The sequence below is a fragment of the Aphanomyces astaci genome (genome assembly GCF_000520075.1).
Source record: "Aphanomyces astaci strain APO3 unplaced genomic scaffold supercont1.18, whole genome shotgun sequence".
In the NCBI taxonomy this organism is placed as follows: domain Eukaryota; phylum Oomycota; class Saprolegniomycetes; order Saprolegniales; family Verrucalvaceae; genus Aphanomyces; species Aphanomyces astaci.
Window position 1 is genome coordinate 339369 of NW_009798281.1, and position 27616 is coordinate 366984.

General features: G+C 49.2%; 14 protein-coding genes across 16 annotated transcripts; 7 read left to right on the forward strand and 7 right to left on the reverse strand.

The window, feature by feature from the left end:
* Positions 1 to 1488: 1488 nt before the first annotated feature.
* H257_08256 (hypothetical protein) lies at positions 1489 to 2583 on the forward strand. The gene is made up of 2 exons (XM_009834076.1): positions 1489 to 2169; positions 2222 to 2583. Exons 1-2 carry the CDS (start codon positions 1498 to 1500, stop codon positions 2528 to 2530), a joined length of 981 nt encoding a protein of 326 aa, XP_009832378.1. The 5' UTR covers positions 1489 to 1497; the 3' UTR covers positions 2531 to 2583.
* Positions 2584 to 3571: 988 nt separating this feature from the next.
* Positions 3572 to 4097, forward strand: H257_08257 (hypothetical protein). Its single transcript, XM_009834077.1, has one exon. The coding sequence runs from the start codon at positions 3650 to 3652 to the stop codon at positions 4025 to 4027; it is 378 nt and encodes a 125-aa protein (XP_009832379.1). The 5' UTR covers positions 3572 to 3649; the 3' UTR covers positions 4028 to 4097.
* On the reverse strand, positions 3575 to 5412 carry H257_08258 (hypothetical protein). Its single transcript, XM_009834078.1, has one exon. It carries the CDS (start codon positions 5399 to 5401, stop codon positions 4118 to 4120), a length of 1284 nt encoding a protein of 427 aa, XP_009832380.1. The 5' UTR covers positions 5402 to 5412; the 3' UTR covers positions 3575 to 4117.
* Positions 5413 to 5783: 371 nt separating this feature from the next.
* Positions 5784 to 7138, forward strand: H257_08259 (TKL protein kinase). Its single transcript, XM_009834079.1, has 2 exons — positions 5784 to 5859; positions 5924 to 7138. The coding sequence occupies exons 1-2, from the start codon at positions 5811 to 5813 to the stop codon at positions 6988 to 6990; spliced, it is 1116 nt and encodes a 371-aa protein (XP_009832381.1). The 5' UTR covers positions 5784 to 5810; the 3' UTR covers positions 6991 to 7138.
* Positions 6970 to 8941, reverse strand: H257_08260. Of its 2 annotated transcripts, XM_009834081.1 has the most exons (4): positions 8665 to 8941; positions 7829 to 8586; positions 7425 to 7770; positions 6970 to 7366 (listed from the first exon to the last, which is right to left on the reverse strand). In XM_009834081.1, the coding sequence occupies exons 2-4, from the start codon at positions 8420 to 8422 to the stop codon at positions 7107 to 7109; spliced, it is 1200 nt and encodes a 399-aa protein (XP_009832383.1). In that variant the 5' UTR covers positions 8423 to 8586; positions 8665 to 8941; the 3' UTR covers positions 6970 to 7106. The 2 variants fall into 2 exon arrangements, with proteins under 2 accessions (XP_009832383.1, XP_009832382.1); XM_009834080.1 differs by having other exon boundaries at positions 7829 to 8941.
* Positions 8942 to 9422: 481 nt separating this feature from the next.
* H257_08261 (hypothetical protein) lies at positions 9423 to 10380 on the reverse strand (the record flags this gene model as incomplete). Its single annotated transcript, XM_009834082.1, has 2 exons — positions 9423 to 9938; positions 10072 to 10380. The coding sequence occupies 2 exons, from the start codon at positions 10378 to 10380 to the stop codon at positions 9423 to 9425; spliced, it is 825 nt and encodes a 274-aa protein (XP_009832384.1).
* A 75-nt stretch (positions 10381 to 10455) lies between these two features.
* H257_08262 (hypothetical protein) lies at positions 10456 to 10869 on the forward strand (the record flags this gene model as incomplete). The annotated part of the gene is made up of 1 exon (XM_009834083.1): positions 10456 to 10869. The coding sequence occupies one exon, from the start codon at positions 10456 to 10458 to the stop codon at positions 10867 to 10869; it is 414 nt and encodes a 137-aa protein (XP_009832385.1).
* Positions 10870 to 13733: 2864 nt separating this feature from the next.
* Positions 13734 to 15351, reverse strand: H257_08263. Of its 2 annotated transcripts, XM_009834084.1 has the most exons (4): positions 14988 to 15351; positions 14622 to 14924; positions 14379 to 14569; positions 13734 to 14029 (listed from the first exon to the last, which is right to left on the reverse strand). In XM_009834084.1, the coding sequence occupies exons 1-4, from the start codon at positions 15297 to 15299 to the stop codon at positions 13765 to 13767; spliced, it is 1071 nt and encodes a 356-aa protein (XP_009832386.1). In that variant the 5' UTR covers positions 15300 to 15351; the 3' UTR covers positions 13734 to 13764. The 2 variants fall into 2 exon arrangements, with proteins under 2 accessions (XP_009832386.1, XP_009832387.1); XM_009834085.1 differs by lacking the exon at positions 13734 to 14029 and having other exon boundaries at positions 14341 to 14569.
* A 1252-nt stretch (positions 15352 to 16603) lies between these two features.
* Positions 16604 to 17974, forward strand: H257_08264 (hypothetical protein; the record flags this gene model as incomplete). The annotated part of the gene is made up of 4 exons (XM_009834086.1): positions 16604 to 16990; positions 17043 to 17354; positions 17407 to 17594; positions 17654 to 17974. The coding sequence occupies 4 exons, from the start codon at positions 16604 to 16606 to the stop codon at positions 17925 to 17927; spliced, it is 1161 nt and encodes a 386-aa protein (XP_009832388.1). The 3' UTR covers positions 17928 to 17974.
* A 510-nt stretch (positions 17975 to 18484) lies between these two features.
* On the reverse strand, positions 18485 to 19142 carry H257_08265 (hypothetical protein; the record flags this gene model as incomplete). Its single annotated transcript, XM_009834087.1, has 2 exons — positions 18485 to 18725; positions 18799 to 19142. The coding sequence occupies 2 exons, from the start codon at positions 19140 to 19142 to the stop codon at positions 18485 to 18487; spliced, it is 585 nt and encodes a 194-aa protein (XP_009832389.1).
* A 1242-nt stretch (positions 19143 to 20384) lies between these two features.
* H257_08266 (hypothetical protein) lies at positions 20385 to 22480 on the forward strand. Its single transcript, XM_009834088.1, has 6 exons — positions 20385 to 20545; positions 20602 to 20857; positions 20908 to 21485; positions 21558 to 21783; positions 21834 to 21917; positions 21996 to 22480. Exons 1-6 carry the CDS (start codon positions 20390 to 20392, stop codon positions 22451 to 22453), a joined length of 1758 nt encoding a protein of 585 aa, XP_009832390.1. The 5' UTR covers positions 20385 to 20389; the 3' UTR covers positions 22454 to 22480.
* Positions 22481 to 22828: 348 nt separating this feature from the next.
* On the reverse strand, positions 22829 to 23186 carry H257_08267 (hypothetical protein; the record flags this gene model as incomplete). The annotated part of the gene is made up of 3 exons (XM_009834089.1): positions 22829 to 22920; positions 22979 to 23082; positions 23134 to 23186. 3 exons carry the CDS (start codon positions 23184 to 23186, stop codon positions 22829 to 22831), a joined length of 249 nt encoding a protein of 82 aa, XP_009832391.1.
* A 1638-nt stretch (positions 23187 to 24824) lies between these two features.
* Positions 24825 to 25346, reverse strand: H257_08268 (hypothetical protein; the record flags this gene model as incomplete). Its single annotated transcript, XM_009834090.1, has 1 exon — positions 24825 to 25346. One exon carries the CDS (start codon positions 25344 to 25346, stop codon positions 24825 to 24827), a length of 522 nt encoding a protein of 173 aa, XP_009832392.1.
* A 122-nt stretch (positions 25347 to 25468) lies between these two features.
* Positions 25469 to 26037, forward strand: H257_08269 (hypothetical protein; the record flags this gene model as incomplete). The annotated part of the gene is made up of 2 exons (XM_009834091.1): positions 25469 to 25501; positions 25576 to 26037. 2 exons carry the CDS (start codon positions 25469 to 25471, stop codon positions 26035 to 26037), a joined length of 495 nt encoding a protein of 164 aa, XP_009832393.1.
* Positions 26038 to 27616: the final 1579 nt, after the last annotated feature.

Genomic DNA, 27616 nt, shown 5'->3' on the forward strand with positions numbered 1-27616 from the left:
GAGATGAAATAGTTTTTTTATTTGACTATGATTTATAGGACGGGTGCAGCTTTGGCTACAAATTCTTTCTATACATCAAATTCTTTCTATACATATATATATATCGACATGAGAGATGAAATAGTTTTTTTATTTGACTATGATTTATAGGACGGGTGCAGCTTTGGCTACAAATTCTTTCTATACATCAAATTCTTTCTATACATATATATATATCGACATGAGAGATGAAATAGTTTTTTTATTTGACTATGATTTATAGGACGGGTGCCGCTTTGGCTACAAATTCTCTCTCACTATTAATATATATATATCGTGATGTAATTTTGTTTTAATTTGATTTCTAGGACTAGTGCAGCTTTGGCTACAAATTCTCTCTCACTATTTATATATACATATATATCGTGATGAAAATTTATTTTAATTTGATTTCTAGGACTGGTGCAGCTTTGGCTACAAATTCTGCGAACGCACCGGGCACACGGCGGACCCGTCGAGCCAGGAGATTTCCGTCGTGTTTGTGCAGTGGATGGACTGTGTGTGGCAATTGTGTCGGCAGTTTCCGTGCTCATTTGAGTTCAACACGCGCTACTTGATTTTGATTCTCGACCATTTGTATTCGTGTCGATTTGGTACGTCTAATAATATTAGTATTATCATATACCTGGTTTCACCATGGACATAGGCACGTTCTTGTATGACTCGGAGCAGCGCCGCGTGGTGGAAGAGAGCCGCGCCCCCACGACGTCGCTGTGGACGTACTTGTCCAGCTTGGAGCGGTCATTTGTGTCGAATCCGTACTTTGAACCGCGCAAGTATTCCAGACAAAACTGGCACGCCCGGGTGGTGGAGCGGCGGCAGGCCAATGAGTTTCCCATGTCGCAGTGGCAGCAACCTGTAGACGACCACCGCCGCCACCACCACGTGTCCGTGGACGGGTATGTTTGGGGTTTCTTTCACGACTATTAGTGTGTCGACTTTTCACCACAAGATTATTCGAATACGTGTTGCATGTTGTCATTCTATCTATCTATTGTCGTGCTTATTCAAAATTGGAGGGACACGCCGAATGAATGTATTTAGAATTCATTTTATAGAATTCCTTTAATATTTGATTTATACAATTTAAATAACCTCTGTGAACTCTTTTTTATTTATTGTTCTAGATATATATATATATATATTTAGCAATATCTTGAATTGTATCTATCCTATAAAATACCTATATCGACACAACCAAATGTAGTAAAGAATCGGCCGAAGCTTTTAGCCAATCAGATTGCAGGAAATCATCAATTCAACCAATGAACAACTAATTAGAGTGTGATTTAATTAGTGTGATGGACAACATCGCTAGACATATTTTACATACATCATTCAGTACAGAAATCGATCGATGTATTTGGCAAGTCAGTACAAAAGTCCAAATTTGGGCTGAATGGACTATATATATATATACCCTATTGTAAAAAAAACACTATATTTTCATGGCTATTCATGATATCCTTGCGATTTTCATCGAAAGTACTTGGTAGACATGGCCTGGTGGGGTTAGAGGAAAAAGAAGATGGCGTGGTGCTAGTGCACACGGACAGCTCGCAGCAGTTGGAAGCGCTGGCATCGCCGCATCGCGGTCGTGATGCCGTCCCGCCTTTGAAAGTGCCCGACGAAGCAACATGGAAAGGATTGCCAAGCAAGACCAAGCCCCCAAAGAAGAAAATCCACTCGATTGTGCAGGATCTGGACACGGGGTTGATGTTTCCCCACGTCATTGAAACGGTAGCGTCGCCCCTGCCAAGCCCTGCCGCGTTTGCCAGAATGATGGACTACAGCACTCTTGACGACGACGACCTCGAGTTTCTACCGCGGAACGACCAGATCGCACACGGCAAGGACGACAGCAGTAGCAGTAGCAGTGACGAGAGCGAAGGCAGCCAGGCGAGCAGCAAGGACGTGCGCAGCTTTGGGCCTGACGCAGACGTGTTGGTCCCTAGTGTATCGGTGAAATGTCTGCGGCTGTGGACAGAATACTACCTGCGATGGGATGCCACCGCTACGATAGACCGTCATGGCGAACTCGAGCGCGAAGCCAAGCTGCGAGACGTGCTCGGGGAGTTGGAGTATTACAAGAAACAGCAACGAAAACGAGAGTCTGGGGAAACCATCATGGTACAGACTCGCATACTGCGTGGTGGTTTGACACACGTTATTTGGGTGGTAGCGGCGGGGGGGGATTGATCCAAGGCCTCGGGGGGACGACAGGGATGGCCGCGACGACGAAAACGACATGGTGGGGCTCGCCATGGAGGATTTGTTTGAAGTCGAGTCCAGGCAAGTGATGGCAGACCTGGTGGCATCCCCCTCTCCAACGCCCACAAAGAACGAGAAGGATGACGTGCTGACGGCGGACAAACTAAGCGCCCACAACCATCAGATGGAGGTCGCAGACTTGCAAGCAAGGCATCGCGTGGCGATCGATCGCATGCAAATGCAATACGAAGACTACTTGTCGCAGCGATTACAGCGTTAACACGATAGATAGTTAAGCCACGTTCGGTGGAAAAAACAAATAAAGTAATGTTACTATGTATACTTCGTGCTATTAAAAGGAGTATAATATTAATATAATAATAGTAAAGACTTCCCCAGCATACATATTATATCTAGTATAGTACTACGTAGTATTATAGTAGGGTCGAACATACTAGTACGAACATGTTGGTTGCAACTAGTATATGTATCATACAGTGGAAGACTACCGAAAATACCTGGAAGACTGTGGAAGACTACCAAAGATACCTCAGTAGGCATTACCCCCACGTCGATTCATTACTGTATTACACCCGCGCAACATCAACTTGAACTCTAAACACTTCCCATATGAAAACGGTGCAAAATTGTTTCACCGAGTGACACATTATGACAATAAATCATCAACAGTCAACAGACCGGTAGATAGCATGTATCAGTAGTAAGCTTACTCGTGGTTGGCACACACAATAATGGACATGACTGTCCTACGAGCGTATTATCGGGTGCACAACAACTTGGCCGTCGCATACACAGTGAATCCAGCACTCGAACACAAGTGATTGCCCTGCAAACACTGGTACAGGGGGGGGCTAGAAGGTGGCGCAGTATACCGTTTGATGGCATGTCATCGACCAGCAAATGTGAGGCCAGAATACAGTACATACGCGACTGGATTTACACGAGAAACCTGGAAAAAACGCGAATAAAAAATGTCGCTGTTTTCTATCTAAATCAATCAAAGCAAGGCTCGGCACCACAATCTCGGGGAAACCAGTGTCCATGTCGCCAACACATAAGCAGGTTGTGTTTCGACGTGATGTGTCACTCGGACGAGAGTGAGGGCACTTTGCTGCTAACGTCCTGGCGTCACTGTTGGAAACGAGGTAAAGTCAACTTGCCGTTTGTATCAGGTTGTATCACACTCAGAGTGGCATGGTGAGCACGTCCACCGCGGCTTTACATTTTTCGAGGTAAAACCAACATTCGGTCCCACGACTGTATTACGCGCACCGGTGACACTCAACGATCTTTACAATGTTAGCAAACTCACAATGCTGCTACAATACTGTACGTAGCCTTCATTTGTCAAGTTGTTTGGACGACAAGAGGCTTTCTCATGAAGTCGGGCTCGTCGTTGGCCGTGACGTCCAAGTTTGGCCGGCAGCGCAGTGCATTGCTCGACGCCATTGAAGAAGAGGAAGGCTACGACAGCGACGCCAAAGCTGCGACGAAGTGTCGACAGTCAGTGTGGAACTGCCCCAGTCGCAGTGTCCACCCCAAGTTTGTCCTGTATCGAAGTGGAAGCAGTGACCACCACGACACGAACCACCGAGTCATGCGGCAAGTTGTGGACGCTGTCACCCAAGGCCTGTCCATCGTGTTGTTTGAAATCTGCCGCGGGGTGCTTGTAGTTGTTGTGGTTGGGTCTGTCGCCACGGCCGCGGTGTGCGTCGGGGTGTATGTGCACATGAACCAGTGGCAACTTGTAGTTTAGACGTCGCGCGTCTGTCATTATCATATTATTTATTATACGCACGTTCAACGAAAACGATGTTCAAATGGGCATTTCGAGTTTATTCGGGGGTTATACTTCGTTCACATGCTCGTTGCCCGCGGCTTTATCCATGGCCACGTCCAGCGATGGGTTGGCAGCTTGCAGGGCTTCAAGTGCTGCTAGGCCAGTGTCGCCCAAGTTGTTTCCTCCCATTTCCAACGTTTTCAAGCTCGGGTGTGAGTGGAGGGCGTTAAACAGCAACGCTGCTACCTCCCCATGCAGTTCATTGGCCCCAATGTCTAGTACTTGCAGTGTCTTGTTGGCTTGAAGAACCGGCAACACTTGTGCAAACCCCGACCCCAACGCGTTGTGAAACAGCCGTAGTTCTGTCAACGTTGTCGACTGCCACAGCCGCGCCACGGCGATATGCGTCAGGCCGTTTCCACTGACGTTCAAAGACGTCAGCTGAGGCGGCAACGACGTCGCCAAGGCCTCTACAAGCGCGTCGCTCACGCCCGTGGATGCCACATTCAACGACTGGAGCGAGCGGTTGGAGGCAAGCCCTAGGCAAAATGCTGCCACGCTGGTGCTGGACAAGGCGCTGTGCGAAATATCCAAGTGCTTCAAGGTTTGGTTGGCACCCAAGGCGTGTCCGAGAGCGATCAGCGCGTCGTCTGGAAGGTTGCATTGGGTCAAATGAAGTGATTCGATCGAGGTATTAGCAGCTAACGCCGTGAAAAGAGCCGTCGCCGCGCGTCCAAGAGGGTTGCCAGTGAACAAAACAGTTCGAAGACCGCAGTTGGCGTCTCGGATGTAATTGGGAAGGATGGACGAGTCGCTTAGGGCGAGCTCGCTGTCGTGGACGTCAAGGGTTTGTACATTGTGGGTGGGGGACGAGTGGAGGCCAGCGATGATCGAGTCGAGACCGGTGCCATCGAAAGCATTCCGGGAAACATTCACGTGGCGAATGCTGCGATTGGCAGCCAACATGGCCCCAATAGACGCTGCGCCTGCATTCCCAAAGCCCTTGAACTCAAAGTCCCAATCAACTAAGCCACTGTGGTCGTTCTGCGCGAGTCCATTCGCCAACAATGTCACACCAGCATCCCCCAAACTGGACGTGCCGACAACCAACTTTTGTAGCACAGAATTGGTGGCCAAGACAGATGCAAACGCGGCCAGTCCCGACGCATCCAGGTCATGGCCGGACAAGTAGAACTCCTCCATGATCGGATGGGTGGCCAACGCCGCCGCCAGCGCAATGGCGTCACTCGTACCGACTGTACGTGTTCGAAGGACGTACATGTTCTTGGTGTTGCCCGCTTGCAGTTTTTGGACCAAGTCTGTCACGCCAGTCTTCGCGCCCCAAGCCATGTTTGAACTTGATGATTGAGTGGATTGATTGCTTCCAACGACTCATGGCAGAGTGATTCCATTGGCTAGGATGAATTCAGCGAGCCAATCCAGAAGCGGCATCATGTTGAAATCCAGCCAATCACAGAAATGATGAAGATGAAATCCCAAGTCACAGTCAACAAATGAAGAGCGACCTGCTCATGTTCGTTCGTCGGTCGTTCTTATACTTGGAGCATAACGTTACAAGTAGCTACCATTTCTAGGACGTATTGATGCACGAAACGACACCCCTTGGGTTGGTTTCTGCCATCGAGAAGCAGCGGCTGGATGCGGGTCATCTATAAATAGACCTGGATCCTCAAAACCACCGCACAGCCAACTCGTGTAGCGCACTTCGCAACTTGTTCCAAACGGGCTCCTACTGCACATGTCCAATCACTCCAGTCCCGACATCACAGCTCCAGTGAATATTCTCGGTAAACAAACGCACGACAACTACATATCGGCCTGCGGCTCTCACCGGTTTCTGTTCCTGAACAGATACAACCGACAACAGCGACACCCACCACCAACAACAACTGATTCTGGTAATCGTGGCCGGATCCTTGGGATTCGTGGTCGTGGTGCTCACAGTGTTGTGCTGCCGAATGCGCAAGGCAGCGGCAATGGCCAGCGTTGATCTCAACGCCCTGGACCCCCCCGTCCAAGTAGGTCTGGCGATGGAAACCGTGCTCGCGCGATATCAACTTGCTGGAAAGTTGCGCGGAAAGAAGCTCGTGGGGAACGGTACCCATTGCGCCGTGTTTCGTGCACATTACAACGAAGTCGATGTGGCGCTGAAGACGCCGTTGGCATGCATTCTCAAGCGTGCTGACTGCGCCGAGACGATGCATGTGTTTATGGACGAAATCTGCCTCTGTGCTCGCCTTCAACACCCGCACATTGTCACGTTTGTGGGCGTCGTGTACAAATCGGTCAGGGACGTGACCCTCGTGACAGAGTTCATGGAGCTGGGCAACCTCGCGACGGTGCTGGCCGCCAACGAAACCAACACCAAGTTCAAGTGGTTATCTGCGAAGAAGGCGCCAGTGACCAAACTAACGTGGGCGATTGGCATTGCCGAAGCCTTGGCGTACATGCATGGCCTTCAGTTGACCCATCGGGGGCTCAAGGCGAAGAACGTGTTGCTGTCCACGACATTCTGCCCCAAGCTAGGCGATATGGGGCTCACTCGCGACAAGGAAGTGGAGCTGAGTTTGTCCAACACCCACAGCCGCACGGCGGGCAACATTGCGCCCGAGCTACTTGCCCATGCGACGGACTATTCGTTTGCGGCCGACATGTACGCATTTGGCGCTTTGTTGTGTGAACTGGACACATGCAAACCACCGTTTTCCAACCTCGAAGGCGGCGCGGGCGGCGGCCTCGACAACAAACAAATTGCCCTCTTAGTGGGCCAAGGCAAGATGCAGCCCAAGTTTAGCTATAGCTGCCCCGATCCGATCCTCGACCTCGCCACGCAATGCATGGACTTTCGCCCGACCAAACGCCCCAATGCCGTCAAAATCGTGCAAGAACTGAAACTCATCAAGGCATCGTTGACTTAGAAAGCATGCGTCGATATTAAAAAATAAAAACTCGATCATCTTGGGCGAGGGGGATGGAGAAGGGGTGGCATGTCGTCGCTATTACAACAAGGTTGAAGGACTGCTGCGATGTAGGATTAGCAGCGAAGGATGACGTCGGTGGTATACTGCACACGGTCGAACAGTGCAATGTCCACTGTCCGGTGACACGCAGATTGCAACAGCGGAACCAACGTTGAAACGATCTGCGCCACGGTGTCCTCGGACAAATTGCGCATGTGAAGGGGGCGGTGCAGCCCCGTGCCTCGAAACGCAAGATGCAGCCAGTCCGTTAAGTCCATAAAATCGGCTTCCGTCGCCGCGGGCCAAATGTCTTGCAAGCACGCGATGGCGGCATCTACAACACCAGACGCACTGCCATGAAATCAAATGGACTAGGACAATTCTAATCGTACGGCATTGTCTGGGAACATTCGGGGGTGGCGACCTCGGTAGGTGATGTGATGTCACCACACTGCCAATGGGGCGACTCCACATCAAGGGTGTGTGGGCTTTTAGCTGTTCGACCAACTGGTGCGTGCCTTCAAGCATCAAGGGAACGCCTAGCGACTTAAATTGGGGGAAATGCTGGCAGCTGCCTCCGCAGTCGCTTTTGGAAATGACCTCCGACACGGACGCTGCTGGAACGATGTTGTTCGCGCGGTCACTGGAGAGGGTTTCGGGTATGATGGTGTCAATGCTTTCGCCTTCCTTGTCGTCCAGCGGAGTCGTCGAAGTTGATAGCTCGAGGTGGTGAATATGCTTCAAAATGCAATATGCCATGTTCAACCATGTTTGCAGTTCAAAGTCTTCTGCGTACCTGTTTGAGTTCGGCAATCACGCCACGCATGCTAGCAATCAAGTCTCGTTCTTCTGCTTGCTCCAGTTGCAATTCTTGGACGTGTTTGGTCTGGACTTCGAGTGCAGCCACGCTTTGACGGTACAAATGCTCCAGTGGGGCCAATTTGTCCAGCTTCGCGGCCAAGTCCACCATAAGCAAGGCCGATGCTAGCGAGGAGGTTTGCGGTGTGGCCGTTCGCACAGCCGTCGGGTGACCGTCCCTGTCTTCGACTTCCGAATCTGCTTGGTTTGGAGGCTCTGCTCTTGCCGTGTTGCCAAATTCCAATCCTTCAGCGTATCTTTCCAACAAAGTGGTGGATGGTCCCCGTTCTGGCACTCGAACGTCGTCATCAGTTGAGACCTGCTTTGCACTCCATTTTGATTTCTGCAACGGTGGCGACTTTTGTTGTTTAGTGTCTTGCTGGACGATGCGATTCAGTGCGCTTTCAGCAACGTGGAGGCGAGACTCCATTTGGGCGGCGTCGCGCTCCAACTCGAGAGCACGTGCAATTGCATGCTTGAGGTCGCGCTGCAGCTGGTGGTTCTCCTTGAGCACGTCGGTCACTTCTTTCATGGCGAGGCATCGCTGACGCCAGCACGAGTCGTACTTGGCAGCGGCCAACTCAAGCTCGTGCGATTGGTGGGCTACTTGGGCCGTCAGCTCCGTGATTTGGACTTGGAGGTCTTCGTTTTGGGCGAGGAGGAACAAGCCAGCTTGAGCGGCAGTCGTGAGATCGTCTAGAGATCCAACAGACAGTCGACCCCCGCCGCCGTTGTCGATATCTAGCATTGCCCAACAAAGCACTGCAATTGTACCTGCGACATGCTCGAGGTGAGCCCAACTTGGGTTGGGGTATCATGGTGGACAGGGATAATTATAGCGGGCCAGAAGCAACGTGTATCCTAACAGCGGCCACCATGATACTGCACTTCCATGTTGAATAGTTGGGCTGTCATGAGCATCCTGGCATCCTGCCCTGCGCGGATTACAGTCGCTGTAACGATGGTTGCATCGCATGAGTACAACACATAGTGTCCGTCAGCAACATAAATACATCCAGCAATGCATCGCGCTAGCTTGGAACCGTTGAAAACTAACCTTTAACGTTATTACCGGTACGCAGTAAAAAACACCCGTGCAAGTCGCACAACCAACACCTCCAAGCAAGCACCCACTACTACGGTACAGTACCATTGCGGATGGATTTTGACTCAAAGCCTCTCGCAATCAATATGTGACATCTTCAAACACGGACGACACCAGTACTGTACTAGTATGTGTATCTGAGCGTGAATGTACCATGTTGTGGTACGTAACGTAAACTGTAGTAATTGCAAAACGTACTGGGTAGTTCGCCAGTTACGATTTGAATCGCCGCTGGCGGTTTCAAAGAATCGACACGCAATCAAGCACGTACGGAAGGGCAACGCGGCGACGCTCTTCCCATGACGTTGTTGGACTGGTGTTTGGACCTACCGGTACATATCTAAGGTTCCGCCAAATTGTACGGTCAACACGGTACAACTGAGTTTCCTAGTCTCTATTCGTAATATATTAGCGTTCGCAACAACTCTCAACCCACTTGATGGTCTAAATGCTGTCGCAGAGCTCGAATCCAACCTTGGTACGCATCCTCATACATTGCCTGCGCTTGGGTTCGTACTTGTGCAATCAAGTCTTCTCTTCGACTAAACTGGTGGTGGTTGATGCCAAACAAGCTCCCCATGCATTCTAGCGACACCACGCCTTCGTTCGTGATGGGCGCGTAATGCAAGACCGACCCGCGCACCTTCGTGATGCTGCCTGCCACTCGCTCTGCCACGGTCCTACCAGAACAATCTGTGTGTGACCGTACAATCCAATGGCCACTGTTGCATGAACGATCCAGGTCGAACCATCCAAAGCCATGCGTGCGGATCTCGCCATGTTGGAGCGGAAAACACTCGTCGTCGGCCACTTTTGCATACGTTTGAACAGCCCGGGTCCGGTCGTGATTATGAAACAAGTTGGTCACCCGCCTCATCGTGACGCCGCTGCGCCGGTTGGCCCCATACACGTATTGCAACGTGTCACTCACAGCCTCGACAACCTAAGGCATCATACATATATAATATATACATGATCAATGGCGATCAGATTCTATCATTTATCATGGTCTAGATATAATTGTTGACGTAGGCTGCTGCGTGCGCGCTGACCATGATGGATAATTTGGATGGTACCTGGCACGGAATCACATCAGACACCACAAAACCGCCTTGGTTACTGAAGGCCAAGATGGCCGACACTACGTTCGCAAACGACGCAAACACAGTGTGGAATTGAAAGTGAAACTCCATGGCAACAATCGTAACGGGATTCTCGTCGGCATTCGTGTGCACTGTCAGCTGCATAGCGTCCCCCCCTTGGCCCCCCAACGGATGCTGAGGAATTACCGAGTGTGATGTGTGGTACAACCTGTCGCTGAGCCATTGAAAGCCCAGCTGGCGGGCGGCAGGATCAGCGCACAATGTAGAATAGATCCACGACATTTGAGGCGTTAGGCCCTATTTACACAGCCAAAAACAATCGACGGTTACAATCGACCCACAAAAACGCTATCGACAATGTACACACTGGCGTGGGGGTCTGGGACGCCACCCAATCTCGTAAACAGCACGCTAGTCTGTACTTGGCTTCCGCGTCGCCTCGAAGTTGTGACGTGTGGAGGGCCAGCTGTTGGTCAAGGTGGTGACGCTCGTGTTGGGACGTCACACGTGGAGCAAGGCGGGCGGGGGCATGGGTCGTATCGGATGCAGAGTGGTGCGCGGTGTGTTGATGCTGCAATTGATGAAGGGTCTGTAGGAGGTATTGCCATTCCGCTTCAAGGCGTCGGAACTGCTCTTTCTTTTGCGTGCGATATTTACGCATACGCAGCGACGCCGTGTGACGACGGCTTCCACCACCACCGCCTTGATTGTTGTCGCTGTCCTGGTGATCTTCGTCGTCTGCCATCATGCGAGCGGTTGGCAGAGGTATGAATTGAGTCGTGTATGAGGTCGGGTGGTGGGTCGGTTGGCACGAAGTTCCTGGGTTGCGTACGTCGTTGCGTGCACAGCAGCCACAGCAGCGTTTTATTGCGATTACGAGCGTAACGACTTGGGAGGGGGTGAGATTAGAATATCCCACCAACCATCCGCATAAGAATTTACTGTTCATAAAACAGTGGTTCTGGTTTCATTCAACTTGGATTGCGCTGTTTCGAGATTACTGTAGTTCATATGAAACGGTGCTTCTCGGAAGTAGCCTCAGCAAGTATTGTCGAACGAGCTTGCCCCGACGGAGAGTTCTCCACAAACTTTCTAACCAAGTACGGTGCGTAACAATGTATTGTGGGGTGGGCATTTTCGGTACCGGGGGACATAAAAAAAAGAGTACAGAAGGCAGAAATCACTTTCCTGATTTGATTGTACATAGATCTAGATCTGTAATATAAATCGTACTACGTAGTACTAACGTTAGTATGTGTTGCCGCTGTTTGTTGTGGAAAAAGCAACTGTCAAGCTGGAGACATGCAAATTGAGACATGAATGTTTCTGCATACAAAATATCTAACCACCATTGAATGATATCCCCAACCGGACGAGTTTTTGATACTATTAATGCTAGTACGTACTACATAAGAGGGAGTACTCGGAGTATTAATAACGTTATTAATAGTACATAGTAGAATACTAGTAATTACTACCGTATACCCCCCGCTTCAGTACCTATGAAAATGTCAGTGAAATTTGATCACAACCGGTACAGCTCCAAGCGGTACCTTGAAAACTATTCAGGCATGCGCATTGGTCTAAATCCATCATTGGATGAAAATAATTAACGCATGCTGATTGGATATTTCTGTCCAATTAGAGACAACTAGGTACACGCCCAACTGGAACCATGAAAATGTTCGTCATTGGCCGATACTAGTATGTTCCAAACCGGTCCGGAGAAATCATAGGTACTGAAGCGGGGGGTATACGGTAGTATTGTTCAAGAATAGGTCTCTGGACCGTGCTGTGTCAATCTGGCAAACTCAACGTTTGATCCCACGAAATAAATATATCTAACCAGTCGTTCCACGTGGAAATTTACAACGTCGTTTTCGTTTTTACAATTTCGGTCCAAATTTGAAGATAACGTTAACGTTACGAAATGCTTGGCGCTTTGACACGTGAATGGCAGCTCGAGGTTGATGAAGCGCACAACTCTGAGCTACGTGTAAGATCGAAATGTGTGTAAAGATGGAACTGTGTGGCGAATTGTAGTCTCCGTGTCCCCAAGGCATCTACCAACACAAACCACACTCGTCCAGTCTTCATGAAAAGTCATTTGATCTATCCAACCTCGAACAGGTATCTCCTGCACGTGTTGATTTAAATCTACTGCGTACCAATACCATGTACAAATCCTTGCCCCTGAAACCTTTGCTAGGGATGCAAACCACACGTCGTCACATTGACCTTGGCAATGTGCTGTACTGTAGTCGTCAAGAATTCTGTAAAGAACTCACCCGTGCTGTACAGTATATGGCCTTTCGACCCATCTGCCACTCACTTCCTCCACTGTTGTTGGCGAATGCAGTATTACTGTAAGTTAGTATTGGAAATTCGGTATGACCCCGTTGCATCGAATCCAATCTCTCCCATTGGTCATTCCTTAATTACTGTACTAGTCGCTGATTGGCTATACTCCATTCTCGATAATCTACTGAAAGGGTGAAGTGAATAATAAATAGCCAATCAGCGCACCATGGAAATTTTGGGAAATTTGAAGAAACAAATCGACAATACTATTATTGATTTGGTACGAATTTCCGGACCCCGTTCACAGTCAATCGAATCACGCTGACCAAATCATAATAGTATTGTCAAGTGGGTGGGGCAGACAATCGATCGACCAATCAAAACCCAGAACACTAATCAAGTAGCCAATCAATCCACTCTTTGACCAATTCAACATCATCGAATTAGTGTGTGAATTAAATTAGTGTGACACTTGACCATTTTTACACTTCTTTTAAACTATTTTCTATTAATAAATTCCTGGTTTACATAAATTACTTTATAAAATTTAAATAAAAAGGTGCTAACCAGCCACCTAAAAATAAAATAGATGAAATAGTTGTATCTTTACTTTTTTCTAATAAAAAAAGCAAAAATTAATATTTTTAATCCAATTATTGAATTTATATTTTCAAAATATATTAATTTATTTAAAGATGAAATAGCTTTATTTTTTTAGGGGAATATTCAAATATGTTATTAACCTACAAAATTTATTTATAAATAATTAAAAAGAAAAGGCCCCCATCGTTAAAAAAATTAAAGCCTAATAATAATACAAAAAAAAGTATATTGCCAGATAAATAAATTAAAATACATACACTGTGCTAAGCGGTAGTATTGTCCTTTAACCCAGCATTTGGACTTTTGTGCTGCCTGACTTTTGTTTGTAAACATCGTCCAGTATCACACTAATTTCAGTCACATACCAATATTGGTCGAAGCGTGAATTTGATTGGCCAATTGATTACTGTTCTGGGTTTTGATTGGTCGATCGATTGTCTTGCTGCTCGTACCCACCCCAATTTCGAATCGACTTGACAATACAAAAGTCCGTACAAAGAATCGATCGATAGATTTGGCCTAAAATTCGAACTTTTGGGTAAAAGGACAATACTACTTAGTACGTAGCAACCAGTTTTAGTGTTGCCACAGCAATGGCATGGCGCCGCGCATTCCACCAATCCGTCGGTCAGTCCAACCACCACTACCCACCCATCCCGAGAAATACTAGAGAGCCGTGAGCATACCGTGCACTTCCCAGACGCGTCGTCTAGTTGCTCGAGTCACCATGATGCACTTTTCACACGTTAATTATACTACTATCTACGACGGCCCAAACATTTGGTTGAGACGACGCAGGATGTTCGTGTACATGTGTGTGAACATGGCTTCAGCCGCGCTTTGCAACTGCACGACCCGTGCTTCTCGATTTCTCAGTGGACTCTGACCATCCGATTCGGGAAACGGACTTCGAAACAGTTGCGCAATCTCTGCCAGCGACGCCACGCCTTGGCTGGTCACAGGGGTGTACTGCAAGTTGGAGTGCCGCACCAACGATACTTGGTCCGTTACGTGCTCGACAATCGTCCTACATGTCAAGAGTGTGGCAAAACGTGTACCTCGCACACGTCAAAAAAGATATCACGTTCGCATGCACATGTTCAAATATATATTTATATATCTACTTGTATATAAATACTTCGAAGAGTATAAAATACTGCTGGGAGGCTACCAAGTCACACAACCATTTGAAAAACAATAATATAAAAAAGGCCACAAGAAGTCGACATCCACCACACTACGTACAGTACATATGTACACATCGCAAAGGATGTATACATCCAATGGGCTGCATGCGGGATAATTTTTAATATTTTAAAATTCGTATAACAAATTATTACTAGTATACATATATATATATATGGACGAGAACGCACCATGCAAACCCGTGCGGCCGCCATTCACGAGCTCCAGGTATCATGGGAAAGCACTCGTCGTGGGCTAGATACGTGTACGTGAGGACCACGCGACTGGCTTCAATGTACTGCCGCGCAATCACTCGCACGTTTGTGACCAGGTTGGTCGAGTGGTAATACATGAGCCCGTCTATCGGCTGGTCGTCCAGCATCTAAAAAAAGTAAAACAAAACCTAACCTCCATCACGCGACGTACGTACGTACTTGGATGACGGTGACCGCGGTGGGTGCGATATTGGCGACCCAGAGGCGCTGGCTCACGTGGCGAAAGTCCCCGAATGCTGTGAATTGGTAATGGCCTTCGATGGCGGCGACAGTGGCGCCGTCCGTGTCTTCGCCTCGATGCGCGACGACGCTCACGCGGTCGGCCACGGCATCGCCAAACGGATGGGGATGGCGCTGGGACGTATGCAACACACGATCGCTGAGCCATCGGTAGCCTTGCTGCCGCGCCGCTGGATTCGCCAAAAGCGTGGACTGCATCCACGACGAACGCATTATTGGGCCCTGAGAACGTTCGACTGTCAACAGCCCTAGTGGGGGAACATGGGAGATGTTGTCTGTACGTACGAGTCGAGGTTGCTGAGTCGCTGTCCAGAGGGACATGGTACGAGCGAGTCGGCGTTGTAGAGTTACTTGGGCCTTTAGAGATTCGTTGTAGCGTCGGGCAATGATGGCGGGAGGTGGAGTGGTCGACGGAAACAAGCTCGACGACGACCGCGGTGCCGTGAGGTACGCCAGTTGGTCCTGCAGTGTTCGCAGCTCGGTCTCGAGCTGGATGAGCTCGGTGCGCTTCCCCGCGCGGTACTTTCGTTTGCGGAGGGACTCGGAATGCCGCCGCTCCTCGATGGATGCGGCCGTCGTGGGTGCTGATCGAGGCATGATCTGCCGCCGTCGACTGTGAACTGTGTGGTGTCTTGGCGGAGGTTTAGACCTCTTGTTCAGTAATGTATGCTAAACTTGGTTACGTTACACCAAAACGTAGTCGATAAAGTACGTACAAATATATCGCTTTCACTGAATCCGAATTTGACCTGTAGACAGGAGCAATTCGCTGATTTGAAATGTGCTACAGTTAAAGCGAATGAATGTAATTACACTCGGTGAAACACACTCTACTGTAACGTTACAGTGTAGTTAAGCTAACTCAAACTCGAAAGGATTGGAGCTAGTGGTAGCATATACGAGGAATGCAGCCCACTGTTTGTCAACTTGGTAACGCCCACATGCAGGGATAGGAGTGTGTCTGCTTGCGTGGTTTACTGTGTGGTCATACAAGAGGCTAATAAGAACCAACGACATTATTTCTCGTTTATTGAAATTGCTCGTCCCATCTATCAGATGTGGCACCTGTTGGTGTTTACTGTTATCGTATCACGTTTACAAAATCCCACTACGACATCGTATATGCTGAACTTTTCGGACTTGATGGATTTATATATGGTACACGTCATCTAAAAACTTCCAACTGGCCAAATCGAAGAGTTTATTATTTAACGTAAATTTGATGTAGTTAAACCCAAAACCCAAATACGTTAAATACCGATTTCATGCGTTTTATCACTGCAGTGAGGAGGTTAAAGGTCCCAACTGCCTCCAGATATTATATACGGATAAGAATCACATACAAAAATCAAGATACATCCCAATGGCCAAATATCCAAGCGCCCACATATAAAGTCTTATTAATACGTTAAATATCTATTTCTGGACTAATTCATCACCAATTTTGAATCTGAGACGTAGAATTTCTTCACCTACTCACTCTTTGCTGAAATTTTGAGTGTAAGCTTAGTATGAAATAGAAGTCAGAAAATTTTGTGAAAAGTTGTAGTTTGTAGATGACGTGCACCAAACCAGTACCCATCCGGTACTCTTTGAGGTATTCCAGTGCACGTTTAGTTCCCATCGTAAATATCTTGCACCATGACACATTTTTATTGTAACGTCACTGTACTCTGTTGGCCTGGACAATCCACCTCCGCTCAAAGGTGTACATGCAGGTGGTACCCATAGCTTCCGTGACGTTTGTTATAGCACCTCGGTCCAAAGAGTACTAGTACCCCCTAGTAACATTTTGGATACAATTTATCCACCTATAAGTTTTTGTGGTGAGCAGTTCGGGCCTTCCGTGTTGTTATATTATAAATACTCCTGTTAACACGACCAATTGCAGCACAACAAACATGGTTGCTAGCCCGACCACGAACGTCGCCGACGACAAGAGGCGCTTTGAATGCCTTCGAAAGCGGCGATATCGCGCAGCCAAGCGATCCGAGCTGAAGATGCTTGAGGAAGAAGTTGGCGACTTGATGGCGAGGCTGCGGTTCATGCAGGCCAAGTACTACTCAACAGCTTTGGCGCCGCCGCAGTCCGCCCCCCGCCTGCGGCATCGACTTCTGCACCACCCTCCGCACCCAGTCAATGGTCCTTTGTCTTTATCGTCGAATCTTGACGTTGCCAAAGCCGTTCACAGACACACCGCTGTACTTCGAGCTCAAGTGGTAGCCCATCGTAACCTCGTCCGGACCATGGCAATGTGGGTGGCCAGTCCACCGCCGCATTTGCCTCATGTACAATATGCAAGCCTTTTTCACATGTGTTGTTCTCATGTATGTCATCTAGTGCTTGTCCATCGCCTCGCGGATCCATGTGGCCTCTCTCACATCTGACCAACACGAACGAACTTATGCGCTTGAATGGCTCAGCGAACGAGTGTTCCACTCGGCGATGGCGGCCATGCCACAACATCCATTCGCGACGAACATTGCCGATTCGTGGAAGCTACACGTCCATCGTCGCCACGACGATACCGACGACGACACGACGATCGAGGCGTTGGAAAGCCATTGCCAGTTCACCGTGTTTGCTGCATTGGATGACGTCGCGAAAGCGAGGTGGCCCACGTCACGCTCCAACAGCCTCTATTGTCATCAGGTTAAAATGACTAGTACTAGTTGTTGTCACAAAGCTATATACTGTGGAGTAGGTGGTCGCGTCTGTGCATGAACGCTTGGTGTACTTTACACATTATAACTACCGCCTCGGGACAACGTCGCTGACCATCAGCGGTCGATTTCAACATGGATCTCGTGTCGTGGTGGCCCACATGCTGGTCGCGCACGACGAGTGCTTGCCGTTGGCGCCAGGAGACTTGCGGCCGTACGGGTTTGGCTGGTGCGTTGTCTTGTCCTGTATGGATTTCTAATGATGCTGTTACATGCGATGACGTGCAGGACCGTGTACGAGCCCGTGTCGCACGGAATCACGTTGGTGAGGTACTCGATGCTGCAGTGCACCCCCCTCACCTCCCAAAGCACGGTCATGACACTAAACGAGATCGGTCGGCTCTTTGGCTTACCGTCCAGGGGGGCCGAGTCTGCAGACGCGTACGTGGACGCGATCGCCGCCGCCGCGGAAGAAAATTTGGTCCGTACGCACATGCCGGCCATTCGCGGGTTTTGCCTCGACCTGGAGAAGTCTGACGTGGATGAGAATAGTGGGGCTTGATGTGAACAGCGCTAGCCAACTACTGCATTTCAAAAAGGCTGGCTCTTGGTAAATTTAGGGTAGTGGCTTGTTCGTACCCAGAGGTTGAGCGCGCTGCAACTTTGATAGTTCCGTGGCATGTGTAGCTTCCTACGTAGTTTTTTCACGTAGTTTTTTCACGATCCGGTCGGTATGCAGCATTGAACAACGATAGTGACTACTAGTACTTCGAAGTACTACATAAGATTTGCCTCCAAATTGTGTACTCGCTATGTACTTCTTAGTTCAATGTAACGTTAGCAATCGACGGAAGTCTGAAGTCGAGTGAAACACCAGTACATGTATAGTATAGTCTCGTCGGGCTAGGAACTATGTATTTGCCACGTGTACTTTGGCGACCAACGCCTTGGCACTGGGCAAAACCGACGGTCTGTCGAGATTTGGCCAAATATGCGGCTGTGGTCGGCCGGCGTCATCTTTCCTCGCATGGTTACCGGCGATTGCTGCAGCCGAGAGTGTCGACATATTGCGATCGACTCGGTCACTCGGTTCAATATGGACCTACCCCAGTGAGTTATTTAAACGCTTACAAATCCCCTTGAACACCATGCAAATCCGTGCGGCCGCGCTCGTGAGCCATCGACCCGCGGATGTGTCTCGTCGCCCAGCACCGAGCAGTACGTTATTAGCACGACGGTCGAGGTAGGGTAGTAGAACCGCACGACGTTGCGCAGGGACGTACCTAGGCGGCGGCTCAGGTGCAGCCGCTCAGGTGTGTTCATACGAAAAGCTTTGCCCGCCGTCCACCATGTCGACAACCTACATATAGTAGTAGCATAGTACACACTTTGGATTACTGCACTACAGTAGCTTCATTCTACATACAGTATACGACTGTACCTCGGAAAAAATCAGCGAATTTCGACCGTAACCCATGCATGTCCGCATCGCGTTTGAAACGGCCTCAAAGTTGTGCAGAATCGTGTGCTGGGAATGGGTCTCCATGGCCGCAATGGTCACCGTCCTGTCGTCGTCTGCCTCCCGTGTGTGGAGCGTCAGTCCTGCGGCGTCATCGACGCTGGTTCCAAGAGGTCGATGGAACTTCTTCGCGGTCGCCGCCGCATGGTAGATGCGGTCGCTGAGCCACTCGTACCCGTGCCGCATCGCGACGGGATCGACCACGAGTGTAGCTTGCAGCCACGATGTCTGCGCCTTCATCGTATAATGCACATGCATACGTCGAATGAATGCTGGTAACTACCTGTGACAGGGACTGTTAGGCAACTATCCACGCTTGCATGGCTTGCACAAGATGTATTTGACCACAGCGAGTCGCATGGAGCAAGATGTTCTGCCAACATGCCGCCAGTCGTTCGAGGAATCGACGGACGGCCACGTGTTGTCGCGTGGTCAGGTCGAAGTACTAGCCGCTGCGACTTTGGCCTATTGATCTTCGTAGTACTGGACTTCGGCCTCCAACTTTTTGCGTTTACTGCGCTTGGTGGCACGATACTTACGCTCTCGAAGACATTTGGCTTGCCGATGCTCATCGCTCCCGTCTTGTGGATCGTTTTCGTGTACCATTGTCCTCAACGCGAGAGAGACAAGCGCTGGCTCATGTGTTGCATTCCGTACTGAAGTTCCTTACTGCTAGACTGCTACTATGCGTATAGTATTTCGAAGTAAATACGATTCGATCCAGAAGCTAATTGTCCCCAGCAGCGACAACAGCCTTCTCCTTCAAGAAGCTGTGTAAGCAGCTCTGGCGTTCACAAACGCTTCCCTTGAATGGCTGCACCAAATACCAATATTGTACGTGGTATGTTGAAATTGACGTCCGCGACTGTTTGGAGAAACGCGGGCGAACTGTACGCTGTGTGCCTCGTGGAAGGGATATCGATGCGAAATTACTATGGGTACCTGGCCAACGATGATGCTGCCAAGATCAATACGCAATGCGAACCAAGTCCAGTGTCATTAGGGTCATGCTTTCTCCAGCAAACAAGTTGCACAGAAATGGACCTTGAAATGGGTGCTTCTGTCGGATTGAGATTCAGGCCAAACTCCATCGTACCTAATTCCACTGTCGAGCTACCGGTATACCCCTAGTACAGGGTTCATGTAACCGTTCAAGTGAAACGGTTAAAACACAAACGTTACGTAGAAAGTCCAGCACCAGAGTTGACGAGAATTGCAGAATATGGTCACGTTGGAGAAGAAATCCCTGCGCCTTGTAGGGGTCATATTTGCAACTTTATCATGTCCGTTGGGACAATACGAAGGCAATTCATAGCTAGCGTTGCATACGTCGACATCACTGGCGGTTCTTTTGCAGTAAATTTACTTCGAAAAGGGCGTCCACATGATTGCTACGTCAAATTCATTGCACGTACTACATCAAGAAACAGCATCGACGGGCTCGTAACTGTTACTGGTGCGTTCAAATGATTATTGTAACTCCCGAATGTGAAACCTGCAAGTGGATGGACATACCAATACCTACGACCACATCCATGACAAAAGTACATGTCCAACAACAAGCGCAGCTACCACGACCACGTCGACGGCCACACCAGGTCTCGTTTGGGAAGGCGTCGCTTGCGCTTGGAATTGCAAACGTGATTAACTTGTCGGCCATCGTACGTACTGTTCTACTGTAGTACCCATGTGTGATGCCAACGTGATGGTTTTGTAGCCACTGAAAGCGTACATCAGCGAATCGTTCCCGTGGTCCATGCAGCCGCCGCAGCTGGCTATCCCGCTGAATGCCACGTTCGATACATACACTGCCGCAACACATGCCTACCTGGCATCGTTGTACAACAACCAGACGATGGCACCAGCCGACATTTTCTCACGCGATCTCTCTCGCAATACATTTGTGCTTCGATACAAGTTGACTCTTGATCCTGAAGACACCCATTGCTTAACTTCCATGCTTCGTTTCCCAGGTCAGTCAATGTCTTCTTTTCATACAACTCCTCCTACCAACGAACGATAGGTGCCTTTTTCTACGGTCTGGGCACCCAAGCGCTTGTATGCGACTTCCTCGCTCAAAACACTTCCACTCGCCAACGCACCGCACCGTGGATCTCGTGTCAACGAGACCAGTTGCTTGGCCATCCGGCGGTCGAAGTGTGCACGTGGATTGAAGCCCTTGACGAATGCGACGACGTTTGTTGGTCTCCGAAGTACGCCGTCTATCACGCTGGTCTGTTGTGGGAAAGCGTGGCCTTCGCCTGGGTCAAACTTGGCCTCCGGTGCATGCTCGTGGGGGTCATATGGCGACAACTGTGGGTGTCGTACTTTTCGCACTATTCGTCGCTGATTGTCAATCTCAAGACGCTCGGTCTGCCGCGCAGTGGGGGTGGCGACGATTATGTGGGGGACACCACTGTTTCGTACGTGCTACACGTCGGGGACCCTACGTGGCTCATTCTCAGCCATCCGTTTGTGTCGCTGGCCATGGTTGTGGATTGCTTTGCGAGTGCGTCGTACATGGGTGTCGCTGGCAATCGCGTCAGTCAAGTCGGTGATGCCGTGCAGTTTGTCCTCGGCTGTTTGTATGGATCGCGCCTCGTACGTTTCTAAATACTTACCTCCGCTAATGTTTGGAAACGTTATTATACGGTGGTGCGTTTTGCATTGTAGGCGTGGGTGGCGTACTTGACCATGCACGTGGCGTCATGGCCGATCAAACGCTGGCACCTCGAGGAGTACTTCGACCCCGTAGATTCAGGATGGATGGCCATCTCGTCGTCGGTCTACGCCGGCCCGATCATGTGGCTTGCGACCAATTCGATCCTCATGGTGCCATTTCAGGGGATGTTTACGTTTTTGGTTGCCGCGCCCCTCGAAACGTCCGAGATCTCCACCGGTGTGTACATGCATCGATTTGCAACCCAAGAGGTCAACGATGTGTCCTAGGCACGTTATGTTTCTTTGCGTTGTTTGGCTCGGCGCCGCTGCTGCACTCGTACATGCTGCGTCGAGTACACATGTTTCTCGCTCGTAAGAGAATACAACATGTATATATCGACAAGCTAACATGTTTGTTGCTATCATCTCGTCGGCGGCGTTGCATGCTAGGGCGCCATCGGCGGGAATTGGACTCGTTTGCGTCCATGACCAAGTTCAACGACCTCAAGCAGCGCGTCGTTCTGGGCTCGTGTCGATACATCATATACCGTGGTCGGGACCAGGTCATCAATAATCCCCCTCTGGTGCGCAACGGAGGGGGTGGCTTGCATCGACTGGTGGAGTCGCACTGCCAGTACAAATGGCGGCCCCTCTTTTGCACCCGCGCCGCCGATTGCTTTGTCGAATGCATGAATGACCATGCTGCTGTGGAAATGATCCGATTGAGCTTGATACACAGCTTGGCCCTGCCCGCGACCTCGCATTGTCCGTGTCTACACGAGGACCGAAGTGTGTGCGTCCTGAGCAATGAAGCGTGCAACAGCAGCAACGAGAACAAAATAGAATCGTCGTCGCCACTTTCCCCGTGCTTGCATCATGCTGCGTCCAACTGCCCGTGGCTCATGTAAACCCATCCTAATTTACATGATGTCGTGTGTACCAGGCATTGAGTGATAGGAACCTCACGACAACCTGGTGCTTGGCTTGGCTACGTATGGACGTCACCACGATAATACTGTATGTCCTCGTAACGTGAGCAATCAAAATAACCACAAGGAACCAGCCAACTCTAGTAACGTTAGCCAAAGTTCCAGTGATGGCGGCTAGGTAGCTCCGAGACTTGACTCCGACATACGTTGGAGAAGATATAACAACTGAATACACTCTATGTGGAGCCTCAACCATTCATTTGGTCGTTTTGTAAACGTCATCCGTTCGCGACGTGTATCCCTTCAACGTTGGCGACTAGGCGTTTGATTGGTCGGACTTGCGAAAATACATCGTCACATAGTCCTGTCCAAGCTGTCGCTGATGTGCTTCGACGTGAGTTGTTTGCCGAGGTAGTAGTTGGCGTCCGCGGTTGATTGAAGGCAACCTATGTATGCTTCGGGGAACTCCACATCGCAGCCAGATTGACCAAAGATGCGAGCGACTGTTCTTGGCCAACGGCACCACACCTTGGGTCGTCACGGGGGCGTATGGAACGTTCATCTCGCGCACCAACGTCACCGACTCAGCCACGCTATTAAACACGTGCCTACCCCCACCACAACCCCCCTTATTTACACGCTACATATGCTGCACATACCATCCAAACCCGTTGGGCCGCATGTCTACCAACGAATGGCTGTCGTCGTCCATGACAAATGTGTACGTGATGATGTCGGGCGGCTCCGCGGTACAGTCGAATGATCATGGACAACGAAGCGCCCAGTTGACGGTTGGCCACGCTGTTGCTGTCCACCTTATCCACGACCTACATACAATTCTCAACAGTATTGTTACCGGAAGTATAACGTTAGCGTTACTACCAATGTAAATATTGGGACTTTGACCAGGAGGCTGCGGGAAATGATTAACTTTTCGATCCTCAAACGATATGGTAACGTTAGGACATTGTTCATCATCACCATACAACACTCTACCGGTAGAATCAAATCGTGTCCAGCCTTGAGGAAGAAATAGTGGTGCACTACTTTTAACGTTAATTGTACATAATACAGAATTCGTAAGGAGAAACAGTAGGTTTTAGTAGGCTCGCAAGGTGAGCTGCCTTACGAATTCCATAAATCGATCTGAAATAGTTCAAATTTTATTGAACGAAGCTTCATCTTTGTATGGAATAATTTAAATTCCTCTCAACGCATCTTTTTGATGAATTCGTAAGCCAGGCTGCCTTACCAAATTTCTGTCCAATTATATTAAGGTGAAAATAGCTGGCCAATAATAGGATCGTTCTATTCTCTTTGCTACATTGCTAGCTGTAGCTTGTGAGCTACAGTACTACCGGTAGAATGCGATCCCTTGCTCCTATCCGCACGCATTGAGCCTGGGCGATGGTCATGCAGTATGACTTGGTCCTCGAAGTTGTATACGAATTTGTAGCAAACATAAAATTTTGCAATTCATTTGTCGATTGACGAAATCGTAGGGGGCTGGTCCTACGATTTTCATATCCAATGAGATCTCAAGAAAATCACAAATTGCCGGGCTCCAATTGTCCAATCCTCCTCTATCATCATACACGTCACATGCCGAAAGGGAATATGAGGCATCCTAATGGTAATCCCATTGATTGCACTACAGTAGGTATGTCACGTTAGCAGTACGCAAGTTGTGCTGCGTTGTATTAGGACGTAGTCGGAAGGAGTGATCGTTTTGGAAGAGTTATAGTGATGAGTTGATAGTCGAACTGGACGCGTTTGCGAATATCAAGACTTTATGGAAATTCTTATGTGGGCCATAAGCACACAAGATCCGTAAGTATATCTCTGTTATGAAGGAAGTACTTCCAAGTATTGAACTATTTACGGGTCAAGTTGTTGACAGTGGCCTATCTACATTCTCCAATTCAAGTACACGCAAGTGCATAAATTCTACATCATGAGTATCGTTAATATCACGTGGTTTGGTTGATGTTTACCTTTGAGGACTTTGCCGTACTTGTATGTAGTATGTATGGCATTACAAAGTTAACTTATGTCCGTTGCAGAGCAAAACTAGGAGTGAGCTTCTGTTGAAGTTGTAGATGGTCCCACGTGGTCACTGATTGGCAGACCATGGTGACCACTCCCAACCGACACTTCAACTACTACTAGTACTACTAGAGTGTATTTAATGCGTCGGTTCACAGGATTGGTGCCAAGGGACCCCATCGAGGGTCCCTGTGTGTCATGGCGGGCCATGGCTGACAGCCACCGACCACAACAAACACCCCAAGCCATGTCATCGCCATGACACATAGTCTTTCGCTTCACTACTGCACCGCACTTGCCCGCTTCATCGCCTTGGCCAGTGTCTCGTGTCGGCATTTTTCTTGGTCGCCGCATACGCTTTGACCACGGCTGGGCATTCGCGCATCAGCTTGTTGAGAGGTTCCCATGAAGATTCGATGTCTTCAAAGCCTTCCCAAAATACTTTCAACATGAAGTCGCTCACATCTGGGACAAACTTGTCTCCCGCGATGGATTTAACTTGCGATACAATGCCTTGCTCGGAAACATGCTCGAGGATTTCTTCTGTGACTTCAAAACTCGTTTCCGCATACATTTTCACGCGGGCCGTATGTGCTTCGCGTTCTTCATGTGTCACCAGATGTTCTAACATCACGGAGAATTCACCCACTGACTCGACGCGGTACGGACCGACCCAGGTGACGAGTAGCTTGGGATGGTAGCGCTCATCCACCCTTGACCATAACACGTAATCACCTTCAGTCACATTGCAGGCTTCGAAATCTTCTGTGGCTTTCGTCGCCTTGTTCGTCCGTAGCTCGTTGCGATTCAGCACTTCTTTGTGCATCGCATGTAAACTTGTACGTAGTTCGTCGAGGTTTTTTTGGATGTCCTTGTGTTGCCACTTTGTTCACGCCCACCACAACGACGTCCAAAGGGGTCGCTGGGTTGAGGGCCGTGAAGAGCTCCATGAGGGACTTGTTGGCTAATGACACTGCCGGGGTCTGGTTCAGATTGGACTGCACCACCGGTAGGAGGTAGTCCCATTCCTTCTCGTCCAACTGGTAGTCCCGTAGCATCACGCGTATGACTTGGAGAATATCGAAATTCATACGTTCCACTGTGCCGTTCCGCCATGGACAATAGGCCAATTTGAGATCGTGGTGCACCTTAAACCTGTGCGCCAACGCCTTCACTCGTCAACTGCTGCGGGTCAGAAAGCTTCGGACTTCAACAAGCATGTGTATGAACACTGGCACGAGAACAAGACCACCACCAATCATGGCAGCCGCTCGCCCGTCGCGATCGCCTCGCGATGGAAAAAGCTATGTCCCATGTTGACAAGTTTCAACAGCAATATTATTCAAGCACTCAAGGCCATCCCATCAGGCTGGAATGAAGACGGCGTGATTGACAACGAATTATACGCCATTCCCGATGTCAAACTCCATGGCATCAAGCGCACGATAGTCTTGGCGTACTGGCGTATCGTGTGCGATGCTCCAAAATGGCGGGTCGAAGACGTGTCCCGGGGATAACGTAATGCCATCGAAATACTTCGCCTCACTGGTACGAAGCAAGCGAAACTGGCCAAGCAAGTCACATCTATGCAAGCTCACGACGAGCTACACGCTCGATTCGTGAAGGCACCTGAAGCGAAGGCGAAGAAACTGGCTCAACATCAAGAATTAACCGAGTTGAAATTTATGTTTCAAGTATTTGCTCAGGATCCTCATTCCGAGGAAGCGATCCTATTCAATTGACAGTTGGGAGCTCGTTTGCTGCATCGCGCCGGTCAATTTTATTCTGGCTCCGTTTCAGCTGTTACGGAAACGGCGAAGCCTGCAATTGTTGAAGAAGACGCCAATGATAACGACGAGGAATAAATCTAATGGATTTAGTAGTTGTTAATACTAGCACCAACTCAAAAATCGTTCCGTTTCCATGTACAGTATTTTTATGAACTTAACTCACATTATTTCAAAACAAAACAGTTTGCCAGAGAAGGATTTTTTCGATGAAATATTTTCTTAGGTGTCGTTGTCGCCGTGAACGGGCGAGGTATGCTGAATCAATGCAATATTGTAAACGAGACAATTCATTTCGCTCATACTCGGAGGAATCAAAGCACCGCTTCGCAGCGAGATCGCGTTGCATTGGGCCAAGGTAGTTCTCGGTAACGACGATGTTGCAGCGTGCAACCTCAGCCTCCTCGAGGTGGTCCCGTGGCACTGTAAGTACTTCCTCGTCTTGTATGATCATGTTGTGTAAAAGCAGGCACACCGTTGCAACCAAGTGAATTGCATCGGGGACCCATAGTCTGCATGGGTTGCGCAGCACAGCGAACCGCTGTTGGAGTACTCCAGAGCAACGCTCGACGTCCTTGCGCGCGACTTCCTGGTCCGTGGCAAAGCGCTTTGCAGTCAAGTCTACTGGCTGAGGAATCGATGGCACAAAGTGGCTGGAGGCAGGATAGATACCATCGAACATGTAGCGATGTGACAGGTGGGTTAACGGCTTGCCACCACCTTGCCCGCACCCAGCTCCTAAGTACCTGGCTCATGACGAACCCTAGCTAATGCTTGCCTGGGAATGTGTCTCAAGGGCAAATATGGCTTACAATCGCTAGCCTAGTGAAGTTCCCCAATGTCTCAACCGCACCCGCATCCATTGTATACAAAAGTGCATATTAGTGTAGAAGTAGTGAAGTAGACTAAGAAAATTTCATAGTGATGAGGATTAAGGAGATCTTTGTAGATCTTCAGTTAATTCATTGTGCATTTTGCCCTCAACTACACCCATGAGATTTATTTCAGAAAATGAGCCGTATGAAGCTGACCTCGTCGTCGTCATCGTCAGATGACACCGATACTGTCGATGAATACATGCGGACCTACTTTCCGACTGCCAAAGCTAACCAAGGATCACTCCCAGGTCGCAATGCGAACGTTGACAGGCATCGCAGTATTGGTGACAAGCAGCTCTGGGACTACAGTACTTCGACAACAACCCGGCCAATGATGATGGTAGCTCTTTTTAAGGATTACAAACGTATCACAATACAATTCCACTCTATTTCGACGTCGATACCGCATGAGTCGCGAGCTGTTTCTCCGG

Excerpts from the sequence above, each read along its gene's own strand:
- H257_08266 (XM_009834088.1), top strand. The coding sequence starts at position 20,390 with ATGGACATACCAATACCTACGACCACATCCATGACAAAAGTACATGTC. Across the intron at positions 20,858-20,907 it reads TTCCATGCTTCGTTTCCCAG|GTGCCTTTTTCTACGGTCTG; the intron begins GTCAGTCAATGT and ends AACGAACGATAG. Across the intron at positions 21,918-21,995 it reads AGTACACATGTTTCTCGCTC|GGCGCCATCGGCGGGAATTG; the intron begins GTAAGAGAATAC and ends GTTGCATGCTAG.
- H257_08263 (XM_009834084.1), bottom strand. The coding sequence starts at position 15,299 with ATGCCTCGATCAGCACCCACGACGGCCGCATCCATCGAGGAGCGGCGG. Across the intron at positions 14,925-14,987 it reads CGACTCAGCAACCTCGACTC|GGCCCAATAATGCGTTCGTC; the intron begins GTACGTACAGAC and ends GAACGTTCTCAG. Across the intron at positions 14,030-14,378 it reads CGGCCGCACGGGTTTGCATG|GACGATTGTCGAGCACGTAA; the intron begins GTGCGTTCTCGT and ends CTTGACATGTAG.
- H257_08257 (XM_009834077.1), top strand. The coding sequence starts at position 3,650 with ATGAAGTCGGGCTCGTCGTTGGCCGTGACGTCCAAGTTTGGCCGGCAG.
- H257_08256 (XM_009834076.1), top strand. The coding sequence starts at position 1,498 with ATGATATCCTTGCGATTTTCATCGAAAGTACTTGGTAGACATGGCCTG. Across the intron at positions 2,170-2,221 it reads AGTCTGGGGAAACCATCATG|CGGCGGGGGGGGATTGATCC; the intron begins GTACAGACTCGC and ends TTTGGGTGGTAG.
- H257_08260 (XM_009834080.1), bottom strand. The coding sequence starts at position 8,638 with ATGCTAGATATCGACAACGGCGGCGGGGGTCGACTGTCTGTTGGATCT. Across the intron at positions 7,771-7,828 it reads TGATTGCCGAACTCAAACAG|CATATTCACCACCTCGAGCT; the intron begins GTACGCAGAAGA and ends TGCATTTTGAAG. Across the intron at positions 7,367-7,424 it reads GAATGTTCCCAGACAATGCC|ATGCCGCCATCGCGTGCTTG; the intron begins GTACGATTAGAA and ends CTGGTGTTGTAG.
- H257_08258 (XM_009834078.1), bottom strand. The coding sequence starts at position 5,401 with ATGGCTTGGGGCGCGAAGACTGGCGTGACAGACTTGGTCCAAAAACTG.
- H257_08259 (XM_009834079.1), top strand. The coding sequence starts at position 5,811 with ATGTCCAATCACTCCAGTCCCGACATCACAGCTCCAGTGAATATTCTC. Across the intron at positions 5,860-5,923 it reads AGCTCCAGTGAATATTCTCG|ATACAACCGACAACAGCGAC; the intron begins GTAAACAAACGC and ends GTTCCTGAACAG.